This window comes from Chenopodium quinoa, unplaced genomic scaffold, assembly GCF_001683475.1.
Source record: "Chenopodium quinoa cultivar QQ74 unplaced genomic scaffold, ASM168347v1, whole genome shotgun sequence".
NCBI lineage: Eukaryota > Viridiplantae > Streptophyta > Magnoliopsida > Caryophyllales > Amaranthaceae > Chenopodium > Chenopodium quinoa.
Window position 1 is genome coordinate 3,597,124 of NW_018742577.1, and position 26,311 is coordinate 3,623,434.

At 34.7% G+C, this 26,311-nt stretch overlaps 4 protein-coding genes across 5 annotated transcripts; 2 read left to right on the top strand and 2 right to left on the bottom strand.

The window, feature by feature from the left end:
* The first annotated feature begins 802 nt into the window (after positions 1–802).
* Positions 803–10,081, top strand: LOC110721015. Of its 2 annotated transcripts, XR_002511386.1 has the most exons (11): positions 803–951; positions 2,637–2,861; positions 2,961–3,083; positions 3,184–3,227; positions 3,349–3,465; positions 3,655–3,747; positions 3,873–3,976; positions 4,071–4,237; positions 5,203–5,324; positions 8,962–9,062; positions 9,453–10,081. XR_002511386.1 is itself a non-coding variant. In XM_021900137.1 (8 exons), the coding sequence occupies exons 3-8, from the start codon at positions 2,991–2,993 to the stop codon at positions 4,211–4,213; spliced, it is 594 nt and encodes a 197-aa protein (XP_021755829.1). In that variant the 5' UTR covers positions 803–951; positions 2,637–2,861; positions 2,961–2,990; the 3' UTR covers positions 4,214–5,461. The 2 variants fall into 2 exon arrangements, 1 of the variants encoding a protein (XP_021755829.1); XM_021900137.1 differs by lacking the exons at positions 8,962–9,062; positions 9,453–10,081 and having other exon boundaries at positions 4,071–5,461.
* An 802-nt stretch (positions 10,082–10,883) lies between these two features.
* Positions 10,884–12,309, top strand: LOC110720796 (F-box/LRR-repeat protein 25-like). The gene is made up of 3 exons (XM_021899834.1): positions 10,884–11,717; positions 11,793–11,865; positions 12,011–12,309. The coding sequence occupies exons 1-3, from the start codon at positions 10,884–10,886 to the stop codon at positions 12,307–12,309; spliced, it is 1,206 nt and encodes a 401-aa protein (XP_021755526.1).
* A 5,242-nt stretch (positions 12,310–17,551) lies between these two features.
* Positions 17,552–18,966, bottom strand: LOC110720797 (putative F-box/FBD/LRR-repeat protein At5g56810). The gene is made up of 4 exons (XM_021899835.1): positions 18,731–18,966; positions 18,073–18,340; positions 17,806–17,937; positions 17,552–17,695 (listed from the first exon to the last, which is right to left on the bottom strand). Exons 1-4 carry the CDS (start codon positions 18,964–18,966, stop codon positions 17,552–17,554), a joined length of 780 nt encoding a protein of 259 aa, XP_021755527.1.
* Positions 18,967–20,043: 1,077 nt separating this feature from the next.
* Positions 20,044–22,488, bottom strand: LOC110720770 (F-box/LRR-repeat protein At3g26922-like). Its single transcript, XM_021899810.1, has 4 exons — positions 21,377–22,488; positions 20,956–21,087; positions 20,487–20,812; positions 20,044–20,368 (listed from the first exon to the last, which is right to left on the bottom strand). The coding sequence occupies exons 1-4, from the start codon at positions 22,295–22,297 to the stop codon at positions 20,356–20,358; spliced, it is 1,392 nt and encodes a 463-aa protein (XP_021755502.1). The 5' UTR covers positions 22,298–22,488; the 3' UTR covers positions 20,044–20,355.
* Positions 22,489–26,311: the final 3,823 nt, after the last annotated feature.

Consider the following 26,311-nt stretch of genomic DNA (forward strand, 5'->3'; position numbering starts at 1 on the left):
GATTGACTATGTAAAGATTTAATTATTGTCTTGGCAATGTCCATTGATAAGTAAAGAACACAATAGTTTACATAGGGATTAATAATTTTTTAAAAAAATGTTCTTAAATCAACAATCAACTTAGTTTACAAAAGAACTTGTACCACATTAATAAATGAGAGCAAGGCTGCAAGCCAGTGCAAGGAGCCAGGGGAGAAGAGTTATAAAATCAAATTTAGGTGATAATGTGACAAGGCTTTGTTTTGTGTGGAATACATTTTTTTTTCCCCTGTATTTCTTATTAAGGAAAATGCTATACATAGTCGTTAGGGCTACATATAAGCATTAAATTTACACTAGAAAATCGTATAAATTTAGGGAATCATAATAATATAAACATTAATTACACTAATTTGCGCGTGTTTTTGTCATGAATTTCTAATATTATACAATTTTCAAGAGTGCATTTAATACTTATATATAGCCCTTAGCATTACATATTGCAAATTTAAACGCCTTTTACTTTCGTAAGAGTTTACTACTTTTTACCCAACTACAATAGTTGGGTAGCCATTATATTTCATTGAGTTTACTACTTTTTGTACTCCGTAATTCGTATTACTTCTCTCCCTTTAACAATTCAAGAGTTAGAGTGAAGGGGTTAAATGAAGGGTTTGGATCCGGTTTATAGTTTCGATTACTCTAAAATGGTTGGTTAAATGAAGGGTTTGGATCTACGGTTTACGGGTCAAACCAATTCATTCCAACTCAATTTCGGGTAAAATTATCGGATCAAGTCAATGTTTACATCTGTACATACACGTGTCATCTATTTTCCTACTTAATTTTCCCTTTTCTCTTTTTGGAACCTTTTCACTTTGCACTGCACGGCACTGTACACTCTTCCCCTCTCTCACCTCCACTGAAGCGGCTTCTGAGCTTTCTCTCCCCTCCACTGAAGCAGCTTCTGAGGTACGATCTTTTTATTTTTTATTTTATTTCGTCGAATATCAATTAATTTCATAGTCTAGGGTTTATCGTTAGTTTAATTGCCAGTATAGTCAATTTAGGATTCATCTAATGTGGATTATTGAACTATTGGTTATAATTACTGAAGTTATGAAAGATTATAACGAGCAATTTTGTTGATATTCTTAAGCGAGAAGAATTTTATGTTATTTATGGAGCCTAATTTTGATGATTGAGCCTAATTTGAATGCTTCGAGCAATGGGAGGGTTATAGGATAATAGGAGTTTTGGAGATTGAGAATTTGAGATGAAGAGATTTTTGAATTACTTATCAATTTTTAACATTCTAGCAAATATAGTCTATTCCAAGTGCTAGTATAGTGAGTAAAGAATGAAGAGCGAGGTTTCGATAATCGATATTAATGGCTTAATGGTGAAACCTTGAAGATGAAGATCTTAGTGGATGTAGCAAGAATTGTATAATTCGCTCCTATAGAATTAATGTATGGACAAGTAATTGCCTGTGCTTTACTGAGATTATAAGTTCTGTTCTGTTTTCGTCCAAACTCATTAAAAGTTATGGACTTATTGTTAAGCAAAGAATTGGGATTAAATTTGAATGCAATTTTTATAATGAAAAAAGGGGAAGCTGCTGCTTTTGGAACTAATTAAGCTACTACAGCATTGAGGTGAGTAGTTATAGATTGAAGTCATTGAACTATTGGACAGTGTATAAAGTTTATCCTTGATGATATGTTTACTTATTTGGTTCAGTTTGGTGACCTATTTTTAAATGTTCTGTGGGTTAGTCTAATAATAAGATCATCAATGTAGCTGTCCACGAGTCTAATTAATCACTTTGTTAATCCATTATTACCAGTCCCTTGTTGATATCCCCTTTTTATATATTTTGGTGAAGTGCTGTATATGTTTTGAGTTTTGTTTTTTCTTCTTTTTCAATTGTATAGTGTGATTGCTAAAGTTGGTTCTTTTTCTAAAAAGAATGCATATGTTGTTTATAAAAATATTTGATATGATTGTATATGATTGATGGTCTAGAACTCTAGATACCCCTCAAGTTTTATCTATTGGATTTAGGACTTTAGGAGTAAATTTTTGACAATCCTTGACTTGAGATTATTCTGAAAGTTTAATTTCATTTTAGATGTGAAAATGTACTTGTGTATTGTTTTCAATTCTAAGGAAATTACAAGAATGAGTCAGTTTGGGGTGAGGATGCAATAGATTATTGATTTTTGTTGAACTTGTTGGTAAGATATTGAGTTATCTTAAGTGATCTGTTAAGAGTCTCTTTAAATTAGAAGCAAGGCCTTTTGGCGTAGGATTTACTTATTTTGTTGTTGATTAGTAATAAAAGAGATGTTTAGAAATTAATGATTACTCGTACGATCTTTTTTCTTTTCTTGGCAGACTTTGAAATTTCTGATTACTTTTGTTTTTTATTGTATGGCATGAATTAAACAGTGCTGCATGGTTACTATTGGTTGGCTCATTGGTTGATGACCAAGATTAGCAATATATATGGGTCGTGATGTATTATCTCAGGTTTTGGGACATATAGGTGGATGATCAAGTTTAGCATCAATTTGTCTATAGTGCGTTTTCTCATAATTTGGCTCATAGGCTGACTTGAACTTACTATTAATCTTGTTTTTGGTCGAATGTAGAATGCTGTCTTAGTCTTACTTAAAGACAATAGAGAAGAAAAAGAGAGTGAAGATTCCCCAGTAAGTGGAGTGAGCTACTGCAAGTTGGTTTTGTGAAAGAAATATGGTAGAGCGATTCTTTGATGGCGGTAGCACCAACTCTGTTACCACTGTTGCTGTACAACCTCAAGAAGGCTGTTGCTCTACATCTGATCCAATTACGCTGCTCACTGGCCCTCCATCCTGGTACTCATTCTCTTAGTCTTAAGTAATGCAAGTTCCTAAGTATGTATCTAGAAGTCAACAAATTTTAAGAAAAATGTTTTTTTTTTTGTCGGTGGGAAGACATCACTTCTATTTCAGTTTGCTTTGAACATGGCAGCTCACTGTCAGTCCACGTCACAGGGATACATTGTCTTTATCTGCAATCGTCGCCATTTTGAAACCAAACCTCCTTTCCTCTCTCAGGTCTCTTCTCTTCCCCTCAAACCCCTGTTCTCCTACACATGCTGACTTGCTGATTTATATAATTGATTACGGAGTAGTAAAAGTGTCTATCCAATTCCAGGGAGTTGATGCTTCTTCACATATCTTTCAGCGAATTCATATCAAGTTAGTTACTACTGCTTCAATTACTAATGATAGTTTTGCATTGGTTGACTTGCATTTCTTTTTCCATAATTTTCTTTTTTAATTTTTAAAGTCTGTGGCTTTTGCGGTTCCCTGTTCCCAGGTATATAGATGATTATGATGATGAAGGCATCAAGAAATTTTTTGCTGCCTTCCATCATCTTCATCCTTTGCCCATTGCTGTTATTATTGATGATTTTGGTGACTTCTTTCTTGAAAGGTATAATTTTCTCCCTCTCTCTTTCTCTAACTTAATTTACTCTTGTTGAAAGTCAGAGCTTGCATCCTTCATTTGATTACACATTTTAGAAAGAATGGCCTTACGATGCCTTAACTTTGGCTGCCTGATGAAAATTACATGTTATTCATGAATTGCATAATACTAAAATTTCCTTTATACTGGATAAAGCAAGTGTCAAATGAAGTATAATAATCCTCGTGGAAGGGACTTAGCCATGGTCCGAGTTTTAGCCCTTTGTCATAGTGCAATCATCCATGCCAGGTGAGTTTTAAGAGTCCTTTTACAACTAAATAAATTTATTTGCAAATTCCTTTGCTTGCCTTTGCAAGTACTGATTTACCACCTATATGACATTAGTCCCTCTGTTTTTGGAATTCTGTCACCAGTAAAACAACAGCTTGCCAGCTTTTGCTCTCTGATACGTATCATGGAGACTTTCCTAGACAATTTATCTACAAAAGATGGATTTCGTCTATTTTCACAGTCCAAGGTAGGTGGGTTCATTGAATTTTAGGCCGGGAGATAGAGAGAGAGAGAAATGCAGTGAATGAGTTTGATGTAATAATTCTTGTTTTTGGTCAAAGGTGAAGGTGATGGATCTGGCTCATTTCTTCTTAAACATAGTGTGCATGTGCAAGGAAAGAGCATAGGAAAAAGGAGTGCTAGATACTCTATAGCACTTCAGTACCTGGTTTTGGAGGGATTCAGGGAAGACACACAGATTTGAATGTGTGATGTAATATGTCACTTGGTTAGTTTTATCTACTCTAAATGCTTCTCAAATCTGAAAACTTGTATATGCAAACTAATTCTAGGTGTTGGGAACTTGCAATATTTCTACCCCAGTATACGAGATTAGCATGTACTGTTTTTTTTTTTTTTCTTTTTTTTCCCTTAGAGATAGCTACGTCTGTGTTTTATGTCGGATATCAACTGGTTGATCTTTTTACAGCTCGTATACTATAAAGCAGGTCTTTCAAACTGTTACTTGTGGAAACATTACTTTATAAAAGAATGTTTACAGTCCTTATCACCAAGTAAGTTGAACCTTATGTCAACATCAACAGAGTCGATTTTGTAAAAAGAAAAAAAAAAAAAAAAGGAGTATGCCCAATGTTAGGTTTTACATGTCTTAATACTTAAATTCAAGAGTAAAATTTGATTACAAATGGCATGCCAAGTGTAGAGAACTCACTAAATGTTACATCAAGTGTTGGCATACAGGACAACCATGTAGCTACTGTAGAAGTTGATGTAGCTAAACATGATGTTTGCACAATTTCTGGTATAGTGATGTAAGGACACGCCAAATCCTTGAAAGCTTCACTGTATAGGTTGAGAGGTTATGTGGGTCGTTTGCATTTGTTTTGTTATGATTGTGTAGTATCTGAGTATTTCTGTAGTATCTGTGCAATTAATATTTGGTTTTTAAGGACAAGTACTTCAAAAATTAAAATATTTGTCCAATTAGAATAGCTAACTTGATTTTGAGACGAACCTATATATTTTCACCCAATTAAAACCTGATTCGGTGATTCCACTATTTCCCTTTACAATTGCTGCTATTTATCTATTTTGCATCTACACTTCTGTTTTTAAACGCATTGTGACATTAACGTTGACAACTTTTCGATTGTTTTGGCACTTGAAAGATTTGCTTTTAGTTCTGTTTTTGATGGGCAATTTAACTGAACAGTCCTTGGATTATTGTGTCAGCTTCTGGAGGATCAATCCATCACTCCTCCACCAATTATAATGTGATATGAAGGTTTTGGTGCGTGTTCATGTGGTTACCTTTAGCCTGTGATTTTCAAAACAAGCTGACGTTGATCGCAATGGTAAACTTCTTTTCATTTAAGTTTTTTTGTTTGTTATTCTAGCACCCTATTTTCTATAACTCTTTTCTTAGTTAATATACTCCATTCAGTTTCTTTATTCATTCTACTATCATAGCATGATGAACTTGTTGAATCCATTGGATGTGGTACCCACTTCCTAGGGTGCGTTTAAGTAGTTCTTTGGTTAATTATAAAATATATATTTCCTAAGATGCCTTGGAAGCTGTATCTCCCATGTACTTTAATTTTATAGGAAGCATGAACTCTTGTTTGTTTGATAATTGGAAGAAGATTTTCTATGGAAAGTTTTACTTACCTAGGGAGACCCAGTTAAGCAACAACTTTCTTTTTATGGAAAGTAGAACCTCCTATGTTTCTCCAACCAAACAACTTTGCATTCTCTCACTTCCTATGAAATTCTACTAATTGATTTTTTTTTTCTAATCTTTTATTTTAGTCAAATCAAACAAATACCTAATAAACATGTCTCGCTAAACTTCCAATTAGCATAGAATTTGAAACTTAAAATACGCCTCTTTACTCTATTTATATTATTTGACCACTTAATTAACTTTTCTCATTTCATATCATTTGTGATACAAAATATTGATATATTATCATTTATTTGTTTAAAATATCAATGTATTACTTGTTAGTTTAACTACTTATACATCGACTAACATGTTCTGAAAATTTGTCTTTGACCTTACTTTTGTTGTCTTGCACATTTGCACCTATCTTTAGCAACAAAAGTTTCAAAGTCTACTTTAGTAAATTTTCAAAATAGCTATTACATCAAACTCTATTCTCAATTTGAAATTTAAGATTTTTTTTGAATTATTTATTTATATTTTTTATGATTTAATTGTTGTGAAAGTATTACTTAGGTCTTTAAATGTTATGAATGCACTTTAGGAAAAAGTTAGTTAATGCATTGGTATTCGAAACAGACAAGTAATAGTGCATTGATATTTTGAATGAACAAATAATAATAGATCGATAATATAACAAGAAAAATTATGTGAGATGAAAAAAGTTAGTTAAGTGGTCGAATAATTTGCAATGAAGAGATTGTATGGTTTCCTCTTCTAGAATGTGAGTACTCCATAGAATATTCTATACTCATATCTAGAATGGAGATTGTAAGATTTGTAACGCTTGTAAGGAGTCAAAGGTGCAATAAGAACTTGTTATTTAATGGTGTTGTGGCAGTTTTCTTTACAAATTAACTAGTCCAGGGGTTTTGAGTTGCAACTGATGGAACATCACAGCAATGTACTATATGAGCCTGAAATTGGGTCTTATGATGGCAAGGATGCTTTATATTAATATTATCGAACACTATGCTTCTAGGCTTGCGCTACCATTACCTCAGCTCATATGTTCTTTAAAGTATCTTATGTTGTTTTGTCAAACGTGTGCACCTTAAGTTTTGTCTGTAGCAAATTATAAAAAAATTATGATTTATAGTGTATTGTGTATTTTGTTTCTTCTCCAGTTATAGCCCTTATAGGTGAAGCTAAACCAGTTTTGACATTCTGCCTGTCCACTCCTCGCAGTTTGCTTTTACAGTAATCACTCCTTCCCACCAAGATTGTCATAGTGAATATTTGCACACCTAAAGCTCCTTTGAATAATTATTTTCTGTAAGGTGTAGTTTCATAAATCAGAACTTCTGCAGTATTCTTTTTAATTGCGATTTTACCTCCCATTCTTATTGTAGGAAGAAATTTATTATTAAATATATCCAAGTTTAACACAGAAAATCTGGGGGATATTCATAAATAAAAGTAAATAAAGGTAAGACTGCAGGGATAGATGTACATGATAATATGCAGCTGCCTTCTCGAATTTCTTCTTGAGGCCTGAGGGAGTGGCTTATACATGGGACTAAATAGTTTGATGGTTTGGAAAACAGGAAATGTATGTTTATCCTTTCTTCTTGAGTCATGTGCTCTAAGCTTGATGGCTCATTTTAAACTTTGATGGTCTATTTAATGCTCAATTTCAATAGTTTAAGATTAGTCAGTACTTGAATATACTTCTTTTTTAGCTTCCTTGCAACTTAGGAGTACGGATTTTATATTGGATGTGTAAATGTTAGGGCCAGTTAGGATCTAGGCTTGAATCGAGTTGGTTTATATATATATATATATATATATATATATATATATATATATATATATATATATATATATATATATATATATATTTGGGATCATGTGAGAAGTGTTCTTATGGTGAGAAGTGTGAGAAGCAATTACAACCCTTAGATCTAGAAAATCCAATGGCTGCTATTCAACCCACATCATTAATGGAATTATCGGTTTTCACCAACTTTCATTGCACATGTAAGAACAAAAACTGCTCTTAATATCCCACTAATAACCAACGACAATCAAATTGCCCCTATACTACTTCAACCCTTTCTACTTTGACCACCTGGAAAACAAAGTCCTTGCCACCTCACTTGATCGCTCTTTGGCCTCCACAACCACGTACTACTTCCTATTCTGACAAATTGGTTTTCGTGAGGCCGGGTTCTAATGGAAATTTTGAATGATGTTTTTACCATTATGAAGGATAAAATTTTAAACATGGAGAATTTATAATTCATATTCATTCAATTGTTTTTGGGAGAAAAAAACGCAATTGATTTATCTAGGTCCATTTTTATAGGAAAAGAAACTAATGTATCTATAAGGTGATTTCAATGTATTTGTATTCTACTTTGGATGTATCTATTATGTTCTTTTAATGTATCTAGAGCTGTTAACAAATCGGCAACTTAACCCCTGTTTTAACACTATGACTATCCTATTGCTAAACGAAATATTGTACTCTTTAAATTGACTTTTCAAGACTTGTCTCTAAATTTGTTTACTTTATGTCATCCCATTGTGAAGATAAAGTTCTGAGTACAATTTCTTGTAATTTTATTTGACAAGAATCACTCAACTTAAGCACTATGAAAACAGAGCACCTGTAACTTTTAAAAAATAGAACATAGCTCAAATTATACTATCTTATGTACCTAAATTTACTTAGGTGGTTGCTAAAATTATGATTTGGGCAGTAATGGTTTAGATGGCTTTGTGCGTGAGTGCATGATTTAGTATTAACTTAAGTAATACTACTGATAATTTTATCTCACCCATTTTACCTCCACTAGATTTAAATGTATACTATAATTTAATACCTTATTTTTTTTTATATTTTATGCGTAATATTATAATTTTATCTCACCCATTTTACCTCCACTAGATTTAAATGTATACTATAATTTAATACCTTTTTTTTATGCATAATATAATTTAATACATAGTGTGCGTGACAAAGTATTAATTTTAACAATGCTAATCATAATTTTGTGTCACTGGATTTTAATGTATCCGCAACATATTTTTAATGTATCTACAGTGTATTATCAATGTATCCTCAATGTATTACCAATGTATTTGAATTTCTCACGCTTTTCACGTTATGGATACTTCTCACCGGATCTCAACCCTATATATATATATATATATATATATATATATATATATATATATATATAACAGTTTCCATCAGAGGTGCATAGAGAAAAGTGTCCATTACACCAGTTCATTGTGTTTTAAAATCTGTTTGTTTTCAGGTGATTTTTTTTTATATCTACACAGAATATTATTACTCAGTCAGATGGAGCAAACTGCTGAAATCAAGACCTTGCATGAGATGGCTATGCGCGGTATTCAGGTTTGTCTGTAAATCATGGAATCAGATTTGTATTCTTATACCTTATTTTCCAGCCTGATTTAGGAATTAAAAGAGGGGATGGTAAAGGAATGGATGCTTCACCGATGTTGAATTCATATCTGATTAATAGGGATAAACTCTTGCAAATCATGCACTATATATTTTGGTGGTGGCAGAGATGGGAAGAACTATTCCTTAAGTGTTTGGTACTGTTTGATTAAAGGTCTTTATTTTTAAGAGTTATGAATTCTAAATCCCAGTAACTGGCATTAAGCAAGGGCCTTAAAACTTACCTCTTTCAACATCTTGTTGATATCTTTTCTTCATCAGTCAATACAAGTGGAATTTGAACTATATTGATCCCTAATTTTGTTATTGTATCCTGGCCAGGCTTCCACTACGGGGTCTGCTTCTGCTGTTCATATGGAGTGTTAACCGTGCACTGGTTGATTAGTGTGGTGAAAGAAGATGCATATATTGCGGCATTGCATCAACAGTAGGTTGCTTCCATTTCACTAATGAGTAAAAAAAAACCTTATTCAGCTTAATTCCTTAGTTATTATCGTTGTCCCTCTAATACTTAATTAAGTAGCTGTTTCAGCTGGCATCCGATATGTTAATGTCTATCGTTGCAACTTAGTCTTGTATCTATTGTAGAGATGACTTGTATCTATTGCATGAGACTGCAAGTCTGAAGTACCTTTTAAGTTAAGATGGTTGTAGAACTTCACCTGTTTATGAGTTGTTATCATCGGAATGCTATGAATCGTCTAGTTGTTTACGAGTTGTCATACAGTGGTTGGTATCTTGTTCTTACCCTCTGTTACACCCTTTGTTTACGAGTTGTCATAAGTTAAGATGGTATCTTGTTCATACAGTGGTGGGTATGGATGGGTAAGAGTGGTGATCATGGTGGGTTGTCTCAAAAGAGGGTGGTGAGGTGGGAAGAGATAGATTAAGGCCTTTGTTTGGTGAGTTTGTGTTCTTTTGTAGGATCTATCTTTTTGTTCTCTCATTTAAATACATACTGTAATATTTAACTTGCTGATATTAGCGAGATCACCTAGTCGTTACAAATCAATTACTGTCTTGATTGACAATTTGACACCTTCCTTTTTTTCCGAAATCAATTTGATTCCTTGATTTGTTCCTTTAATGTGATCTTGAACCAAGTTCATCTCCTTGCTAAGCCTATAAAAATCGAAACCATTACTCAACAAATACCAACGAAAAATAGTTGTTCACTCAAAAATAATTAATCTCTAGGCAATAATTATGACTTCCATCCGTCAACTGTGAGTGCTCACAATTAAGAAAGCCATGCCAATCTTACTCGTCTTTTAGGACGATGGTTCATCTCCACATCTTGACAATTCTTGATTACATTACAATCACATCCAGATGAACTTTTATTGCTTTACTTGCAACAAATAGCTGTTGTTCTAAAAATCACTACACAACTTGTATCTAGCAGGCCGTGAGCCCGGGAGTCACCAAAGATAATCAAACCATTCATTATTCACTTGGGCTTATGTAGCCACATCTAATCTCCACTGGTAAGGGCTATATTTTTTTGGGGGAATACTAAGCGTTTTTTGGGTATAGCAGCAGATTAGCAACCATAAATGAGGTGGGCTTTCAAGATTTCAGTTGATAACATTATTTCCTAGGCATACTTTATGTAGATGCACTAAATCATGAAGTCAAACAATCGGATTATTGGAAATGAAGAGCATTCTAAATCATCAATGTTTCGGTTACTAGGCTATAGCCATATATAATTGTGTCAAGAAATATTATTGTGCCTGATTCTAAGAAACTATGGTGCAGATTGAAGGGGAAGATAGGATTAGTGCACTCTCAGATACACTTCTTTGTATTATTCTCTCTTTTCTACATACAGATGCGTCTGTTAGAACCAGTGTATTGTCCAAGAGATGGAGATATGTTTGGACAAAAGTCCCTGTCCTCGATTTTGCTCTCGTAGATTCATCAAACAAGTCATCTTTCATAACTTTTGTGTACAAGGCCTTGGTCCTTAATGATGCACCTGAGCTAAAACTCTTTCGCTTGAGTAATGTTGGCGCAGTCGAAGATTTTCATGTTCATTCATGGATTTGGTCTATGTTGAGACGCAATGTGTTGGAGGTTGGTCTTTGTTCTATCGACAGAGAGACTAAGCTCGCTGAAGGGCTGTTTGTGAGTGAGAAACTCAGGGTTTTGAAGTTAACTGGAAAATTTATTCTTCCTGTTAGTGCTCTGTATTTTAAGCTTCCAAACCTTGAGATCCTCCACCTTTCGGGGGTCATACTTGAGGATAGTCTATTGGATATACCTTCGGTCTTCCCTCGTCTTAGAGAACTTGCACTTCGTAATTGGTCAGTAATGAAGATCCTAAACATTCATTCAGCTTCTTTGAGGGTGCTAAAAATCATGTATTTTAAGCTAACAACAGAAATACAGGATATAGTCATCGAAGCACCTAATCTCGAATACCTATCTCTTTCTGATAACTTTTCATTCTATGACATCAAGGATGTTTCCTCATTGATTGAAGCTAAGATTAATGTTTGCAAACAAAATTGTGGAATGCTTGAGCTTCTCTGCCATATTTCAGGCTTAAAGACTTTGCTATTGTCCATAGCAACAATTTATGTAAGTCGTCGTGTGTACTAAATTATGTGTTTTGTTAGAATTGACATCTGATATGATCTGTTATCGGCTTTGCAGCAGGCTCTTGCAAACGTGTACCCTCACCAGTTGCCAGTGTTTCACAACTTGACCTGTTTAGAGCTAGCAGACGGTACATTGTCCTTTGTTCTACATATACTCGATCATACTCCAAATCTAACATCTTTGATCGTGCACAGACACATTTACTCTGTGAGTTTCGTCTCTTCAAGTTTCGTGTCAGAATATTTGTCTATTTTCCATTTGCTTGAATGTAGTATGGATTTTGCAGGATGATTGGACGGAGTACTGGAACCCATACCCATATTCAACACCTAATTGTTTATCAAGTACTCTGAAGGTTATCAAATTTTACGACTTTTGTGGGGCTGAAGGACAAGTGACTATGGGAGAATATTTCTTGAGAACAGCGGGAAGGTTGAGGGTGATGAAGATCCACACAGTTCATCGAGATGCAGAGGATGAAATGAGCGCCTTGCTAAGGCTATTCAAGGTTCCAAGGGTCTCGAGCATGTGTGAATTCACTATATGCATCCCAGGGAAAACTCAGTTTTAAGTCTTCATTACCCTCTTTATTACGCGTTTCAAGTTTCAAGTAGACGGCAATCTCTGGTTAATTGCTTCGTATTTGATTCAAACTTTCAACCAGACATAACACAAGATCAATTTATGCGTGGTTATTGTGATTTTTTGCTGCTTTCTCTTTTCAGAACCCTTCCCAAACAAAGCATGTATTCCTTTAGCATGGGATTAAACACTCGCGAGTATGGCAGTATGTTTAATTTTTGCTTCATAAGTCATAACTTGTCTGATGTCTTAATCTATATATATATGCAAGGGCAGCCAACAAAAAAGGAAAACAGCTGAAATCAAATTCCGTAATATCATGTTCAGTATGATGCAGTAAATTAGTGAAGATAATGAACAAATTAGTTAAGTTTTGTGCTTGTATTTGAATTTAAAATGCTAATGAACAATCGTTAGCCAAGGGTTTTTTTTTTTTTTTTTTTTTTTTTTTTTTTTTTTTTTTTTTTTGAAACAAGTTAGCCAGGGTATTTTGAAAATTAGATAATACACCCGGGTGCACCATGCTCATAGTGCACCCGGGTAAACAAAAAAAGGCGGAAAGAACATGTAGTGTTTGATAAAGAACATACCAATGTTTGACAAAGAACATACCTTTAATATGTTCTTTGAGTGTGATCAGTGTGTTCTTTGAGTAAAATTATATGTTCTTTACATTATAACTTATGTTATTTAACATATGTCGATAAACATATATGTTTTTTTGGGTTTAATAATACAAAGTATGTTCTTTGAATTTGGCGTGTATGTTCTTTAAGGTCGTAGTGATGCCCAAATTCTACTTTTATTATCATATGTCATATTTAAATTACTTTTATTATCGTATATTCTTTAAGTTTGATTAGTGTGTTATTTAGGTATTAACTATATGTACTTTACAATATAAATTATGTTCTTTTAACATATGGTATTTTGAAATTTGATATTGAAATCTTAAATTATTTTTAATTGAAAATAATATTAGAGTAAAAAAAATAAATTATTATGGAAAGTTGAATTTTTTTTGGAGAGATAGAAAACTATTTTTTGGGGAAATGATATCTTTGGTAAGGATTTTTTAAGAGGTGATCAACATTGGCATGACTCGCATCCCGACCCGATCCGGCCCGAAATAGGGTGGGATTGGGCAAACCTAAAAATACATTTTTAGTTAAAACTCAAACCGGGTTAGAAAAAAGCCCGAAAACCCGCTACTTTTCTACGGGTTTGGGCACGATAAATTATGATATGGCCCGGCCCTACTAGATTTTTTATCACCTCTAAATTTTTTCCGTTAATAATGTGTAATTTTTCAGAAAATTTAATTAAGTTTTAATCTCGTTCTTTTTATTATATCTTTATGTTCTTTGGTAATGCATGTTTTTGTCAAATACAAACATGTTCTTTATCAAATACATGTATGTTCTTTATGAAACACAAGATGTTCTTTCCGCCTTTTTTTTATTTATCCGGGTGTATGATGAGCACTGTACACCCGTGTGTATAAACCACGAATTAGGGTATTTAAGTCTGTCAAATAATCTGTTTGAACCTCTCTGATATGCCCGTCACTATTCTCAGAATCGCAGTTATCTTCATTGATAATTGAATATAATCATCCCTCATTAGACAGCCCCTTTTTTCGAGCTTAATATCGTTAATTCAATCAAACAACACCATGATAACATGTAATCGGAGCTCAGTCTGTAAATTTAAGGATACTAAGTCATTGAACAAAGCTGCAATATATTTTTTTTGGTTCATATGAGGGCGGGGATGAGAATCGATCCCAGGATCACCTGGAACCGGGAGGAAAGCTCTTACCAATTGAGCTGTCCCTCACTCTCACAAATCTGCAATATATGCTAGCAAACAAGTGAAAGGTGACAAGTCTGGAGCTGGAATTCTTGAGCTTCTTCAGCAAATTTCAGGCTTACAGATTTTGCAATTATCAAACACAACCATAAAAGTTTACTTTGTAGTTTGTACGTTGTAACTATTGATATCTATTACGTTATACTTTCATATCTTTGCTACAGTCCCTTGAATAATATTTTCAAATATTATTGTTGATCGTATATCTAAAAGAGTAACCATTTTGAAAGGCAATGAATAGATGAGGAGTTAGAGATTTGAAGAGATTAAGGAAGGCAATAAAGAAATTCTTATAAAATTAAAGGTTGAACTTACGAGAAATAATCAAAGATGACGTGTCATTGAGAGGAGGAGGAAGTCGTGTCATTGTAAGGAATGACGTGTCGTTGTACGACTTTGCCAAGCATATTTTAGCTCTACCTGACTTATTATTGGAGAAGAACAACACTTGGGTGTTGGTTGAGTTGCCCAAGGGCAAGAGAGCACGTTTTTGCAAGTGGATCTTTCGAAAGAAAGAAGACCGGATGGTACAATTCGGTATAAGGCAAGACTTGTGGTAAAAGATTTTTCACAAAAGGAGGGCATTGATTATCATGAGATCTTTGCTCCGGTTGTGAAGTTAACCACTATAAGGATCTTGTTAGTTATAGTGGTTTCAGAGGATTTATTTCTTGAGCAAATGGATGTAAAAAAACGTGTTTTTACATGGTGATTTGGAGGAGGAAATCTACATGAAGCAACCGGAAGGGTTTCAAGTTCCGGGTCAAGAGAACTTGGTGTGCAAACTTAAACGGAGTCTATATGATATGGGTTGAAACAAGCTCCGAGACAATGGTACAAGAAGTTTGACAATTTCATGCTAGCAATGGTTTTGTAAGAGTGGAAGGTGACCATTGTTGCTACTTTCAAAGGTATGACAATGGCTATATCTATTTACTTTTGTATGTTGATGATATGTTGATTGCAGAAACTAGTACGCAAATTGTCAATGACTTGATGATATGTTGATTTATCATGATTGATGCAAGGCCTCGAAGCTCACCTCTTTCAAGTGAGTTCAGGTTGATTTAGGAGGATTGCCCAAAGGCAAGGGAAGAGAAGGGCAAAATGGCCGTTGTTCCTTATGCTTCGGCCGTTGGTAGCATGATGTATGCTATGATTTGCACTAGGCTCGATATTGCCTACGCAGTGGGAGTTGTGAGTAGATTCATGTCAAATTCGGGTGAAAGACATTGGGAAGCCATGAAGTGGCTATTGAGTTATTTGTTGGGTACTTCAAGTATGGATCTTTGTTTTGGAAGAAATGGAGTTGTTTTGGAAGGTTTTGTTGATGCCTATTTTGGATGATGATATGATTCAAGAAAAAGCATTTCGGGATATGTGTATACTATTGGTGGTACGGCCATTATTTGGATGAGCAAGCTTCAAAAGTGTGTCTCTATGTCTACGATGGAAGCCGAGTATGTGGCTATGTCGTCAGAAGCGGGAAAGGAGATGGAATGGTTGAAGGGTTTCCTTGAGGAAATGGGCATGAAACAAGATGTTTGTGCGTTGTATAGTGATAGCCAAAGTGCGGTTCAATTAGCTAAGAATCTCATGTTTCATTATCGCACTAAACACATCAAGAGGCGTTATCACTACACTAGGAGTTGGCGTAGGATGGCACGATATGTTTGAGGATGATTGCCGGTTCCAAGAATCCGGCGGATATGCTCACTAAAGTTGTTTCTAGTGACAAATTGAGGTTGTATAGGACCTCAATTGGACTCCATCATTAATTTGAAGGAGTGTTGCGCTATGGTGAAAATAGTTTTGATGAATGTGTTGAGTGTCCTCGAGGAATGAGTGTATATGTAGTAGTCTATGGTGCATGATTGATCCTATCTCCAAGTGGGAGATTGTTAGGATTAGTGTAGAGATGTATCTATGCAAGGAGGCATAAGGAGAGAAGCTAGGAGCTGCCTTTGGTTGTGAGTTCGTTCGAACAAGGAGGAGTTCGGTCAAACTTGTGAAAAGTTCGGCCGAACTTGCTTGGGTTCAACCGAACCCGGTTTTGAGGCAGTAGCGACATGGACTTCAGTTCACCTTCCAACAAAGGAGCGACCGAACATCTAGGGAGTTCGACCGAACCACCCAAGGTTCAACCGAACTCTGGGTAGGTTCGGTCGAACCTCCCCTGCCCCCTGTTCGTCGCTTCATTTTCAGCTTGTGCGATTTGTTTTAATCATAGCCCTTGAATTGTATTTTATACCTAGACAATATATACCTTTACTAAGCCTCTTTATGATGTATTCACAAACATTTAAACACTAAGAGAGGGTTTGAGAGAGTTTGTGAGGAGCATTTGAATTCCATACAATTCATGTTTGTAATTTTATATTTCATTCATCATCAATATTACTCCATAGTGCAAGGGTGAGTTTTTTTTCTCCCGATTCTCGGGTTTTCCCACAGTAACATTGTCTCCCTTTAACTTGCTTTAATTTCTTCATGGTTGTTCTTGATTGTTATGCTTGCTTGTTCATTTTCTCTCGATTCTCGGGTTTTCCCACGGTAACATTGTCTCCCTTTTACTTGCTCTAATTTCTTCATGGTTGTTCTTGATTGTTATGCTTGCTTGTTCATTGTTGTTGTGGGTTGATAGCAAGTGAGTTTGAGCCTTTGATCCTTTCAGATATAATTACCAATTTGAATAATTAATAAACTATTAGCTGACATATTTCAAACGCAGAGAAGAAGAGTAAAACCAGACAAGAGTAAAACCATGTTACATTATTACTAATGTTTTGACAGACACCACCAGTCAGCATACAGCAGTGATCTTCAGTTTCTATGCAACAGGAAGGCAGATTCCCGAATTTTCAGAAAGGAAACTCTTGCTGGTTAAAAATTAGGTGAACACCTAATGAACTTCTGGAAAGGACTGTCTTCAAATACTGATTAAAATTTGCAAATTCAGCAGCTTTCATCGGTCAGCTGAAGTTTTACACCCTTGTGAGTTGTGACAATGCATAAATGTCAAATGTATGAATCCTCATTGGCTACCTTAATCATCAGAACTGTAATTTCAAGAAATTAGTTGGCATTGTCATATGGTAGTACTAGTACATTATTATATATTTATGAAGATCAAAGCAGAAGGAAAAAAAGAGTCCATTAAATCTGTAAATCCTTTACCTTGAGTCTGCGTACTCTGATTCGCTGTCTGACTCCAATTCAGTGTCACTGTCCTCAGACTGACAGTAATAGTCTTCATTGACAACAGTGATTTCACATTGATTTGAAGCCCTAGGAATCATTAACAGCGTTTTCAGAATGTCAACCTCTGTCACTGGATCTAGTGATCTGCGCGTATAAATTTAAAGCTCCTTAAGCAGCATGCTGTTGCCTAAGAAATATTTTATGACTTTAAATCCTTCATCCACATCAAATCCATGATATTCGATCTTATTAAGGGGCAATCCTTTTATTTCTAGTTTGATATCAGGCCAATCAAACATCAGCTGCCAACAACATATATAACATGGTCAGAGTATCATTCAAGAATCAATATAAAAAGAACAAATAATTATTTGTCTATGACGAGTGTAGAACAAGAAGCTACATATTATACCTTGTATATGGTAAAAGATGCAAGATTTGGAGCACGTCTTAGAATTTGCAGTACAGTTGACCAAGCAGTAAATCCAACTTCCAAGTGTGTTAAATTCTCAAAAATTGGAATCTTATAGAGAGCAATTGAACCCTGAAAATAAAAGGCAATGATACATACTTATAAAAAAGTCGAGGATAAAACTTCGTTGTAAAGAACTTACAACCATAATGAATACACACCAAAGAGATTGTCTAAATAATTGTTGATCCATCTGACAACACTTACATCTAGGATAATCTGGTAGAGGACAAGGGTCTGTGTGTAACAGAATTTCTGAAGAAAGTTAATCCATCTAACACTTGAAGTCCAAATATTTAGCCTAACTTCAACCAGAGATGATAGATCAGTCACTAAAGACTGCATGATATCAATTGATAGGTGAAGGACTTCTAGGGTTGGTGTTTTGAGAGTGATTGCTTTCTTCTTATAATCAACTGCAGAAATACTTAGTGTCTTGACTGAAGAGGAACACACGGAAAAAAAATTCAATCCCCTTGCAGTGATCAATTATCAGCTCATCAAGCACAGGACAACTAGATAAGAGGCTAGTTAAAGGGTCACCCTCTTTTAGAAATGTGACTTTGATAAGAGAAAGGCGCTGAAGGCAGGCAAGATTGAGTGAACTTGGCAAAGTGAGAGCAAAGCCTTCTAGGTTTAAGACAACAAGCTTTTCTATATTCGCAAAATGGGCTAAGGACATAGTGATCGAGAAATGCTTATTAGTAAGACAAAGCTCTTGCACAAAGAGAGTAGATATAATGGTAATCCATTCATGAAAATGAACATAGGAAAACCCCTTAAGGACTCCAAATTGACGCGTTCTAAACAAGGGGTACGATTAAGGAGAAGGATCCTGTTTATAAAGTTTCTGAAACTAACATACTGCTCTCGGTTGAAGACAGTCTCTGTACTAATCATAGAAGATGGTAGATCAGTGAAATCGAGGACAGGAATCTCTGTCCAAACATACTTCCATTTCTTTGATAATATGCTAGTAGCTACAGCACATCTTGTTGGGAGAAATGCCAAAATTCGACAGAGAAGTTTTCTAGGTAATTTACTGATCCGATCTACTGCTGCTGGGTTCAATAGTTTATTGCGCTTTGGCTCAAGCGCCATGTCTGCACTAAACACTTTGATGCAAGAACACACGGTTAGTGAAACAATCACATTATTAGCCTTATAATTGTACCAGAATCGTCAGTATAACCATGATAAAACCCATGAACAATTCACAAAATAAGGAAAATTTCAAAAAACATTGCAACTAACAAAGAACAGAGGAAGTTTAATTTGTAAATGATGAAAAAATTATACATACGACATTTACAATAACACACTAGATCTTCAAAACAATAATGAGACATCAGGGTAATAAGAAAAAAAGGAAAAAAAAAAAAAAACAGATTACACCAAAGAATATACTTCTATAAAGTGGTATGATAAGTAGACAAATTCTCGGATGATGAAATATTCAGATTAACATTTACATAAGCATGGCAATCTTCACATACAAAAATATTTCAAAGAAATACGTATTCATACAAAAATGAAGTACCTGTATTAGTATGGTGGTTGATATTCTTAATCTCCAAAGCTCCACTATTACATGGAGGTTGGCATAATGATGCTGAGGATAGACAGAATATTTCAAATTACCGTTCCAGTTACTCGTCAGTCGTCACTGTTTCTTTATAAACTAACCCAGACTTGCCAATGACGACAATTTGTAAGTGCGACTATGTGACTGGATTCATCGTTCTTGGTAAATGAAAGCATTGGAAATTGCAGTACTTTGAACCATTTGAAGAGAGTATTTGATAGGAATTCTGGGGTAAAGTTCAATGAACCAGACATTGGAAAAGCTTAATATGCATTCTGACTGTCACTGGTGTATATGTATTAATTGAAGAATTGACTGTATTGAATACAAATTTTCTGGTACGGAAAACAAACATAAAATTCATTTTATGGTATTTGATAGATTGAATGGTCGATACTCCTGTTGATTGCATCTTAAAGTCTTAAATTAAGATCAATGGCTACGAGTAAAAGATTATGCAAGTGTCAGGAATATCATTCTAGAAAATTCATGTCAAAGAAATTGTCTTATGTTGTGGCACCATTTGGGACGCGATATTATTACCAATTTGAATAATTAATAAACTCTAAACTGACATATTACAAATGCAGAAAAGAAGAGTAAAACCAGACAAGAGTAAAACCATGTTACATTATTACTAATGTTTTGACAGACACTACCAGTCAGCATACAGCAGTGATCTTCAGTTCCTATGCAACAGGAAGGCAGAATCCCGAATTTTCAGAAAGAAAACTCTTGCTGGTTAAAAATTAGGTGAACACCTAATGAACTTCTGGAAAGGACTGTCTTCAAATACTGATTAAAATTTGCAAATTCAGCAGCTTTCATCGGTCAGCTGAAGTTTTATACCCTTGTGAGTTGTGACAATGCATAAATGTCAAATGTATGAATCCTCATTGGCTACCTTAATCATCAGAACTGGAATTTCAAGAGATTAGATGGCATTGTCATATGGTAGTACTAGTACATTATTATAAATTTATGAAGATCAAAGTAGAAGGAAATAAAGAGTCAATTATATCTGTAAATCCTTTACCTTGAGTCTGCGTACTCTGATTCGCTGTCTGACTCCAATTCAATGTCGCTGTCCTCGGACTGACAGTTAAAGTCTTCATTGACAACAGTGATTTCACATTGATTTGAGGCCCTAGGGACCTTCAACAGCACTTTTAGAATGTCATTCTCTGTCACTGAATCTAGTGATTTCCTTGTATAGATTTTGAACTCCTTGAGTAGCATGCTGCTGCGTAAGAAATATGTTACCACTTTAAAACCTTCATCCACATCAAAGCTATAATATTCAATTCGTTCAAGGCGTAGCCCCTTTCTTTCTGGCTTGATATCAGGCCAATCAAACATCAACTGCCAACAACAACATAACAGCCATTTCAACTATCAAGAATAATCAATTTAGAAAATGAAGAAATATTATCAGAAATTACTAATTCAGCAAATAAATCATAAGCATGCAATGCAGAGGATTAGTATGAGGTCAGCTAATAGACCTTGTGTATAATGAACGATGCAAGATTAGGAGCATGTCTAAGGATTTGTAGCACAATCGACCAGGCAGTAAGTCCTACTTCCAAGCATGTCAGATTTTGGAAAGTCGGCATCTTGATAAGAGCACTAGATCCCTGCAAACTCAAGCCTATAATATTAGAAGTTTCTCCAAATGTTTCAGGCCATTTTATGAAATGAGAATTAGAGGCAAAAATTGCAAATACATAAAAGCAGAGAATATTATGTTATTGGCCTTGTTTTCGTAGCAACTAACAATCTTTATTCAATGATCAAAAGAGTCGGACACTAATCCTGATCTAAGCATGCAGGCAGAAATTACCTAGGACTCCTGAAATTACCCTGCATCAGAATATATACAAGAATATATGAATCCAAACAATACACTTAATAAAAAGCACTTACATCTAGAATGATCCGATATAGAACCAAAGTCTTTGTGTTACAAATTCTCTGTAGAAGCTTAATCCATCTGACACTTGAAGTCCAAATATCAAGTCTTGCTTCAACCAGCGATGGTAGATCATCCATCACAGATTGCTTGATCCCAATCGATAGGTGAAGGACTTCCAGATTTGGTGCTTTAATGAGGATTGCTTCTTTTTTGTGATTCACTGATAAAATTCTTAGTGTTTTAACTGAAGAAGATGACACTGAAAACTTTTCAGGTCCCTTACAACGATCAATATTCAGCGTTTCAAGGACGGGACAACCGGATAAGATGCTAGTCAAAGGATCATGCTCATCTACAAACATGATGTTCGTAAGAGAAAGGTACTGAAGGCAGGGAAGATGAACTGAAGACGGTAAGGAGAGCTCAATGTAGCCTTCTAGATTTAAGACAACAAGCTTCTCTTTAGCAAGTAAAAAGGATGAACTTAACTCAACCACGAGATGTTTAGAAGTAAGAAAAAACTCCTGAACATAGCGCCTAGCTAAAACTAATATCCATTCCTTTAAGTGTGAACGAGCAAACCCCTCATAGATCTCAAAGTGGACACGTTCTATACACGGGGCACCGTTAAGGAGTAAAATCCTGTTCACATAGTCTTTAAAACTAATATACTGCTCTTTGTTGAAGATAATGTCTGCCTTGTCCGAGTTTATCATTGGAGATGGCAGCTCAGTGAAATCGAGGACTGGAACATTTATCCAAACAAGATTCCATCTCTTGGATAATACAGTAGTAGCTACAGCACTTCTTGTTGGCAGAAATGCCAAGATATGACACAGGAGTTTGTCAGGTAATCCACTGATCCGATCTAAAGATTCAGAGTCGACAACTGCATCTAGCTTCGAAGGTGACTGATGCTTAGACTGAATCATGTCTCTGCATAAACATGAAATTGTGAAACGGAGTATTAGTCTTTAGAAATTGTGGTTACGAGGAGCTATTCGATGTCCAAAACAGAACAGTAACGCAGAACTGCAAGTTTGCAACATATAATTGCTCGATTTCTTTTCGTGCATCAATATGCACAATTCGAGTATCATTCATTCTTACTGATTCAATTTTACTTCCATTAAAACACCTGCAAAATTGTGAAACGGAGTAAGAGTCTTTAGAAATTGTGGTTACGAGGAGCTATTCGATGTCCAAAACAAAACAGAACACATAATTGCTCGTTTTCTTTTCGTGCATCAATATGCACAATTCGAGTATCATTCATTCTTACTGATTCAATTTTACTTCCATCAATACACGAAAAATTATGGAGTATGACGAACACTCCAAAATTAACTCGATCACTACATCACTACATAAGCGATAAGCAGTCCAGTAAACATAAAAATAAAAGTACACTTCACAATCCCTTGTTCACAACTTTCTGGTCTGAAGTGGTAGGTAAAATTGAAACTATATTTAAAATTTAAGATTAATAACATATATGAAAACCTAAGTAACAATTTAAGTATGAAATTAACAATGCAATATGCAGCAAATCCAATGAAATGTGTAGATTTGGGCATAGGTGATAAACATTGATCATCGATCAACTGCCAATTCATAGTGCAATGCATAAATTACGAGATTCTAAAGCATAGAATTCGCAGCAGTATGAATTATTGAATCAGAACTAACCTAGGTTTTTCGCATTCCAAATCAATAAATGAGAAAGTTAATTGCAATTGAAATTGAAATTGAAACTGAAAATTAAAAAGCAGAACTATTTATAACAATTTGAATTGCAGTACCTTTAATTGTGCAGTAGTAGATGACGAACTGACGAATTGGAAGAATTTGAGACTGACAAATGATAATGGCGCTTTAAGAAACCGAGAGATAAGGATGGAGAGTTTGATACTAGTATTAAAATTTCATTTGAAATTTAAAAATAAATTAATAATTTCCCACCAAAAATTTGTTTCACATGGAAAAGAGAAGGTCCAATTTCATTTTAAGGGTCCCGTAAAAAAAAAATTCATTTTAAGGGTAATAGCTTTTGGCCCATGGCAATATTATGTACAAGCTGAATATCAAACATGAGAAAATAACATTTCCACCGGTACAATAGATAAAATACTCCTTTCTTGAACTTTCTCGTAAGGTGTTGAACAGGTGTGGGAGAATTTTTGCCCTTTTATAATTTCTCCTTGCGTTCTCATGTGGACAATCTGTCCAATGATTAATAAAAAGCGGTGCTAGACTTCTTTTTTTTAAAAAATAAAAAAATATTCTTTCCTTTTAAAAAAATAATTTTTTAAACATATTTGTGTTTTGTGTGATCGTTTAATAAAATTAAAAATTTATGAAGATTTGATATTATGAAAATACAAATTAAATTATAACACATCTAACAATATCCTGCTAATCTTGTTTCGAAAAAAAAATATCAAAAATGATAATAATGATGTTTAAAAAAAAAAAAAAAAAAAGACAATGATAATCACAAAATATGGTCAAAATTTTATAAGTTTATCCTAGTAAATGTGAAGATAAAAAAGAACGTAACGCATATTTCCGTTCGAATAAAACAAGTTTAAATAATAAAAAATGTTCTATAATAACAATTCCAAACATAATAAGATGAATGAAATAGATGGCTTCAAAAAAAAAAAAAAAAAAAAAAAAGATGAATGAAATAGAGGGCATATAAAAACTCAAGATACTAGAGGCTAAAACCATGATAGATAACCAAACAAAAACCAAATAATTAAACCACTTGTAGCAAGATTCCAGTGTTTAAGTTTATATGATTACACAAGTTTGTTGATTAAATAGGAATCTAGCTTTGATTACTTTCTTTAATCTATTCCTTAAATTGCAATATAGTCAAAAGTTACTTCCTCTGTTCATTGCAAGTATTTAAAAATGAAACAAGCATGTAAAAATAAACAAGACGAACACTTGTAGCCAGATCCCTCTTACAAGTTTACTAGCAATTTATTCTTTCATTTAATATGCTTAGGCTTAATGGGACTGTCACTCATCATATACAACAGAAGGATCAAAGATTCTAATTTAGTGCAACCAAACTGAAGGGCCGAGCAAAAACATTCTAGTTTTACATGAATACATGGTCAGAGTTCATTCGTTCAATGATGAAAGATTTGTAGCACAAACTACTCCGTAAAAGTTATAGACACGAGTTCGAGGGGGGAAGAATAACAGCTGAAGCAAATCCTGATAACATGTTCAATACAACACGATTATTTTAGTAAAAGTATAATCCTGAAGCCTCTTTTAGATCATTTACCTGTGTAGTATAAAATAAAATTAAGCATTTCAGTAGCTAGCACAAAAGTTTAATTTGTTGCCTACATTTGACAGTAAGCTTATCTTTCAGTTTTTTAATTATGATCTTGGCACGTACAAGTTGGGATAGCAAAAATGTTGGTTGTCTACATTTGACACGGAAGCAAGTTTAGGCCCTGGAAACTTTGGATAGCCCTGTAATAGCATCCGTTGCTCGTGCACTAACCGGACTTCTCAAAGTGATTCTGAGTGCCTGCAAGAGAGGCGCGTTTTTTAACAGATATTCAATCAATAAAGTATCAGATTTCGCCCCATCAAACAAGTGAATGGTAACAACTTTCAGGGTTGGTATCAGATAATTCTTGGTCACAGAAGTTGGAAGTATAGGTAGGTGTATGTCATACTCTTCGTCGATACAATCTCTGCACTGAAATTCAAGAAAAATAACATGTAAGTCACAAATTATACTATCAGCAACATAACCTTTCATAAGACAGGATACTTAAATTAGTACTTACCCAATAATCAAAAGAGGTGACATTTGGAGCATGCTGCAGAATCCATAACACAAGATACCACCAAAAGTTTAAGTGGTTTGTGAACTTGAAACCCCGGCTCATGATTAAATGAGTCAAGTTCGGAAAGAACAGGGGCTGATCAAAGTTAAAATTGAAAGAGCTTGTTGAGTTAATCCGTGGTTTATACACACGGGTGTACAGTGCTCATCATACACCCGGATAAATAAAAAAAGGCGGAAAGAACATCCTGTGTTTCATAAAGAACATACATGTATTTAATAAAGAATATGTTTGTATTTGACAAAAAACATGCATTACCAAAGAACATAAAGATATAATTAAAAGAACGAGATAAAAACTTAATTAAATTTTCTGAAAAATTACACGTTATTAACGGAAAAAATTTAGAGGTTGTTTGGGTCCAATTTAGTCCAATTGGGCCTAGGCACTAAATGATCCAATTAAAAGCCCAAGGTCAAGGTTCAACTCTCCAATTGTGCTAAAGTCAAAGGTCAGCCCTCAAAGCAAGCCAATTGGGTTAAGGCCCAACCTCTCCATGTATGAAGAGGTATAAAAGCCATCAATATTCATACATTCATGATTCATTCATTGATTCACATTCACATACATTCTCATATATTCTCATATATTCAAGCAAAGCCTCAAGCAACTAATTCTCTTGCATAGTGTTCTCTTTCTACACATTGTACTGACTTTAGCATCGGAGGGGCCTTCCTCGGCAACACCCCCGAGGCTAGTTTACGTGTGTTTACTGTGCAGGAAACCTTCGGCCCAACATAACGTGGACGGAATCTAGTCTTCTCCGTTTCAGCGGACCTTCGGCAAGGTCCCATTGTTTTCACCCGAAACAATTTGGCGCCGTCTGTGGGGAAGACTTTCAAAAATCTTTAAGCCAAATTTCTAACCAAGATCATCTTGCAATTATCTTAGTAGCAATGGCTAAGAACCGCAAGAGCAAAAGCCTCCGTCAAGGAGCGGGCGAAAAGCCTAAAACCCCTACACCATCACCCTCGCCGGACCGGGACTCTCCCAAGGGTGCCGGCTCGGGGGGAGGATCATACAAGGAGGATTCCCTTTCTCCCGTAATTCATGACTCTCATTATA

Excerpts from the sequence above, each read along its gene's own strand:
- LOC110720796 (XM_021899834.1), top strand. The coding sequence starts at position 10,884 with ATGGTGCAGATTGAAGGGGAAGATAGGATTAGTGCACTCTCAGATACA. Across the intron at positions 11,718-11,792 it reads TGTCCATAGCAACAATTTAT|CAGGCTCTTGCAAACGTGTA; the intron begins GTAAGTCGTCGT and ends TCGGCTTTGCAG. Across the intron at positions 11,866-12,010 it reads CTGTTTAGAGCTAGCAGACG|TATGGATTTTGCAGGATGAT; the intron begins GTACATTGTCCT and ends GCTTGAATGTAG.
- LOC110720770 (XM_021899810.1), bottom strand. The coding sequence starts at position 22,297 with ATGATTCAGTCTAAGCATCAGTCACCTTCGAAGCTAGATGCAGTTGTC. Across the intron at positions 21,088-21,376 it reads TATATCGGATCATTCTAGAT|GGATCTAGTGCTCTTATCAA; the intron begins GTAAGTGCTTTT and ends TTGAGTTTGCAG. Across the intron at positions 20,813-20,955 it reads CATCGTTCATTATACACAAG|TTGATGTTTGATTGGCCTGA; the intron begins GTCTATTAGCTG and ends TGTTGTTGGCAG.
- LOC110720797 (XM_021899835.1), bottom strand. The coding sequence starts at position 18,966 with ATGGCGCTTGAGCCAAAGCGCAATAAACTATTGAACCCAGCAGCAGTA. Across the intron at positions 17,938-18,072 it reads TCTACCAGATTATCCTAGAT|GGTTCAATTGCTCTCTATAA; the intron begins GTAAGTGTTGTC and ends TTTTATTTTCAG. Across the intron at positions 17,696-17,805 it reads CATCTTTTACCATATACAAG|CTGATGTTTGATTGGCCTGA; the intron begins GTATAATATGTA and ends TGTTGTTGGCAG.
- LOC110721015 (XM_021900137.1), top strand. The coding sequence starts at position 2,991 with ATGGCAGCTCACTGTCAGTCCACGTCACAGGGATACATTGTCTTTATC. Across the intron at positions 3,084-3,183 it reads AACCTCCTTTCCTCTCTCAG|GGAGTTGATGCTTCTTCACA; the intron begins GTCTCTTCTCTT and ends ATCCAATTCCAG. Across the intron at positions 3,228-3,348 it reads TTTCAGCGAATTCATATCAA|GTATATAGATGATTATGATG; the intron begins GTTAGTTACTAC and ends CCCTGTTCCCAG.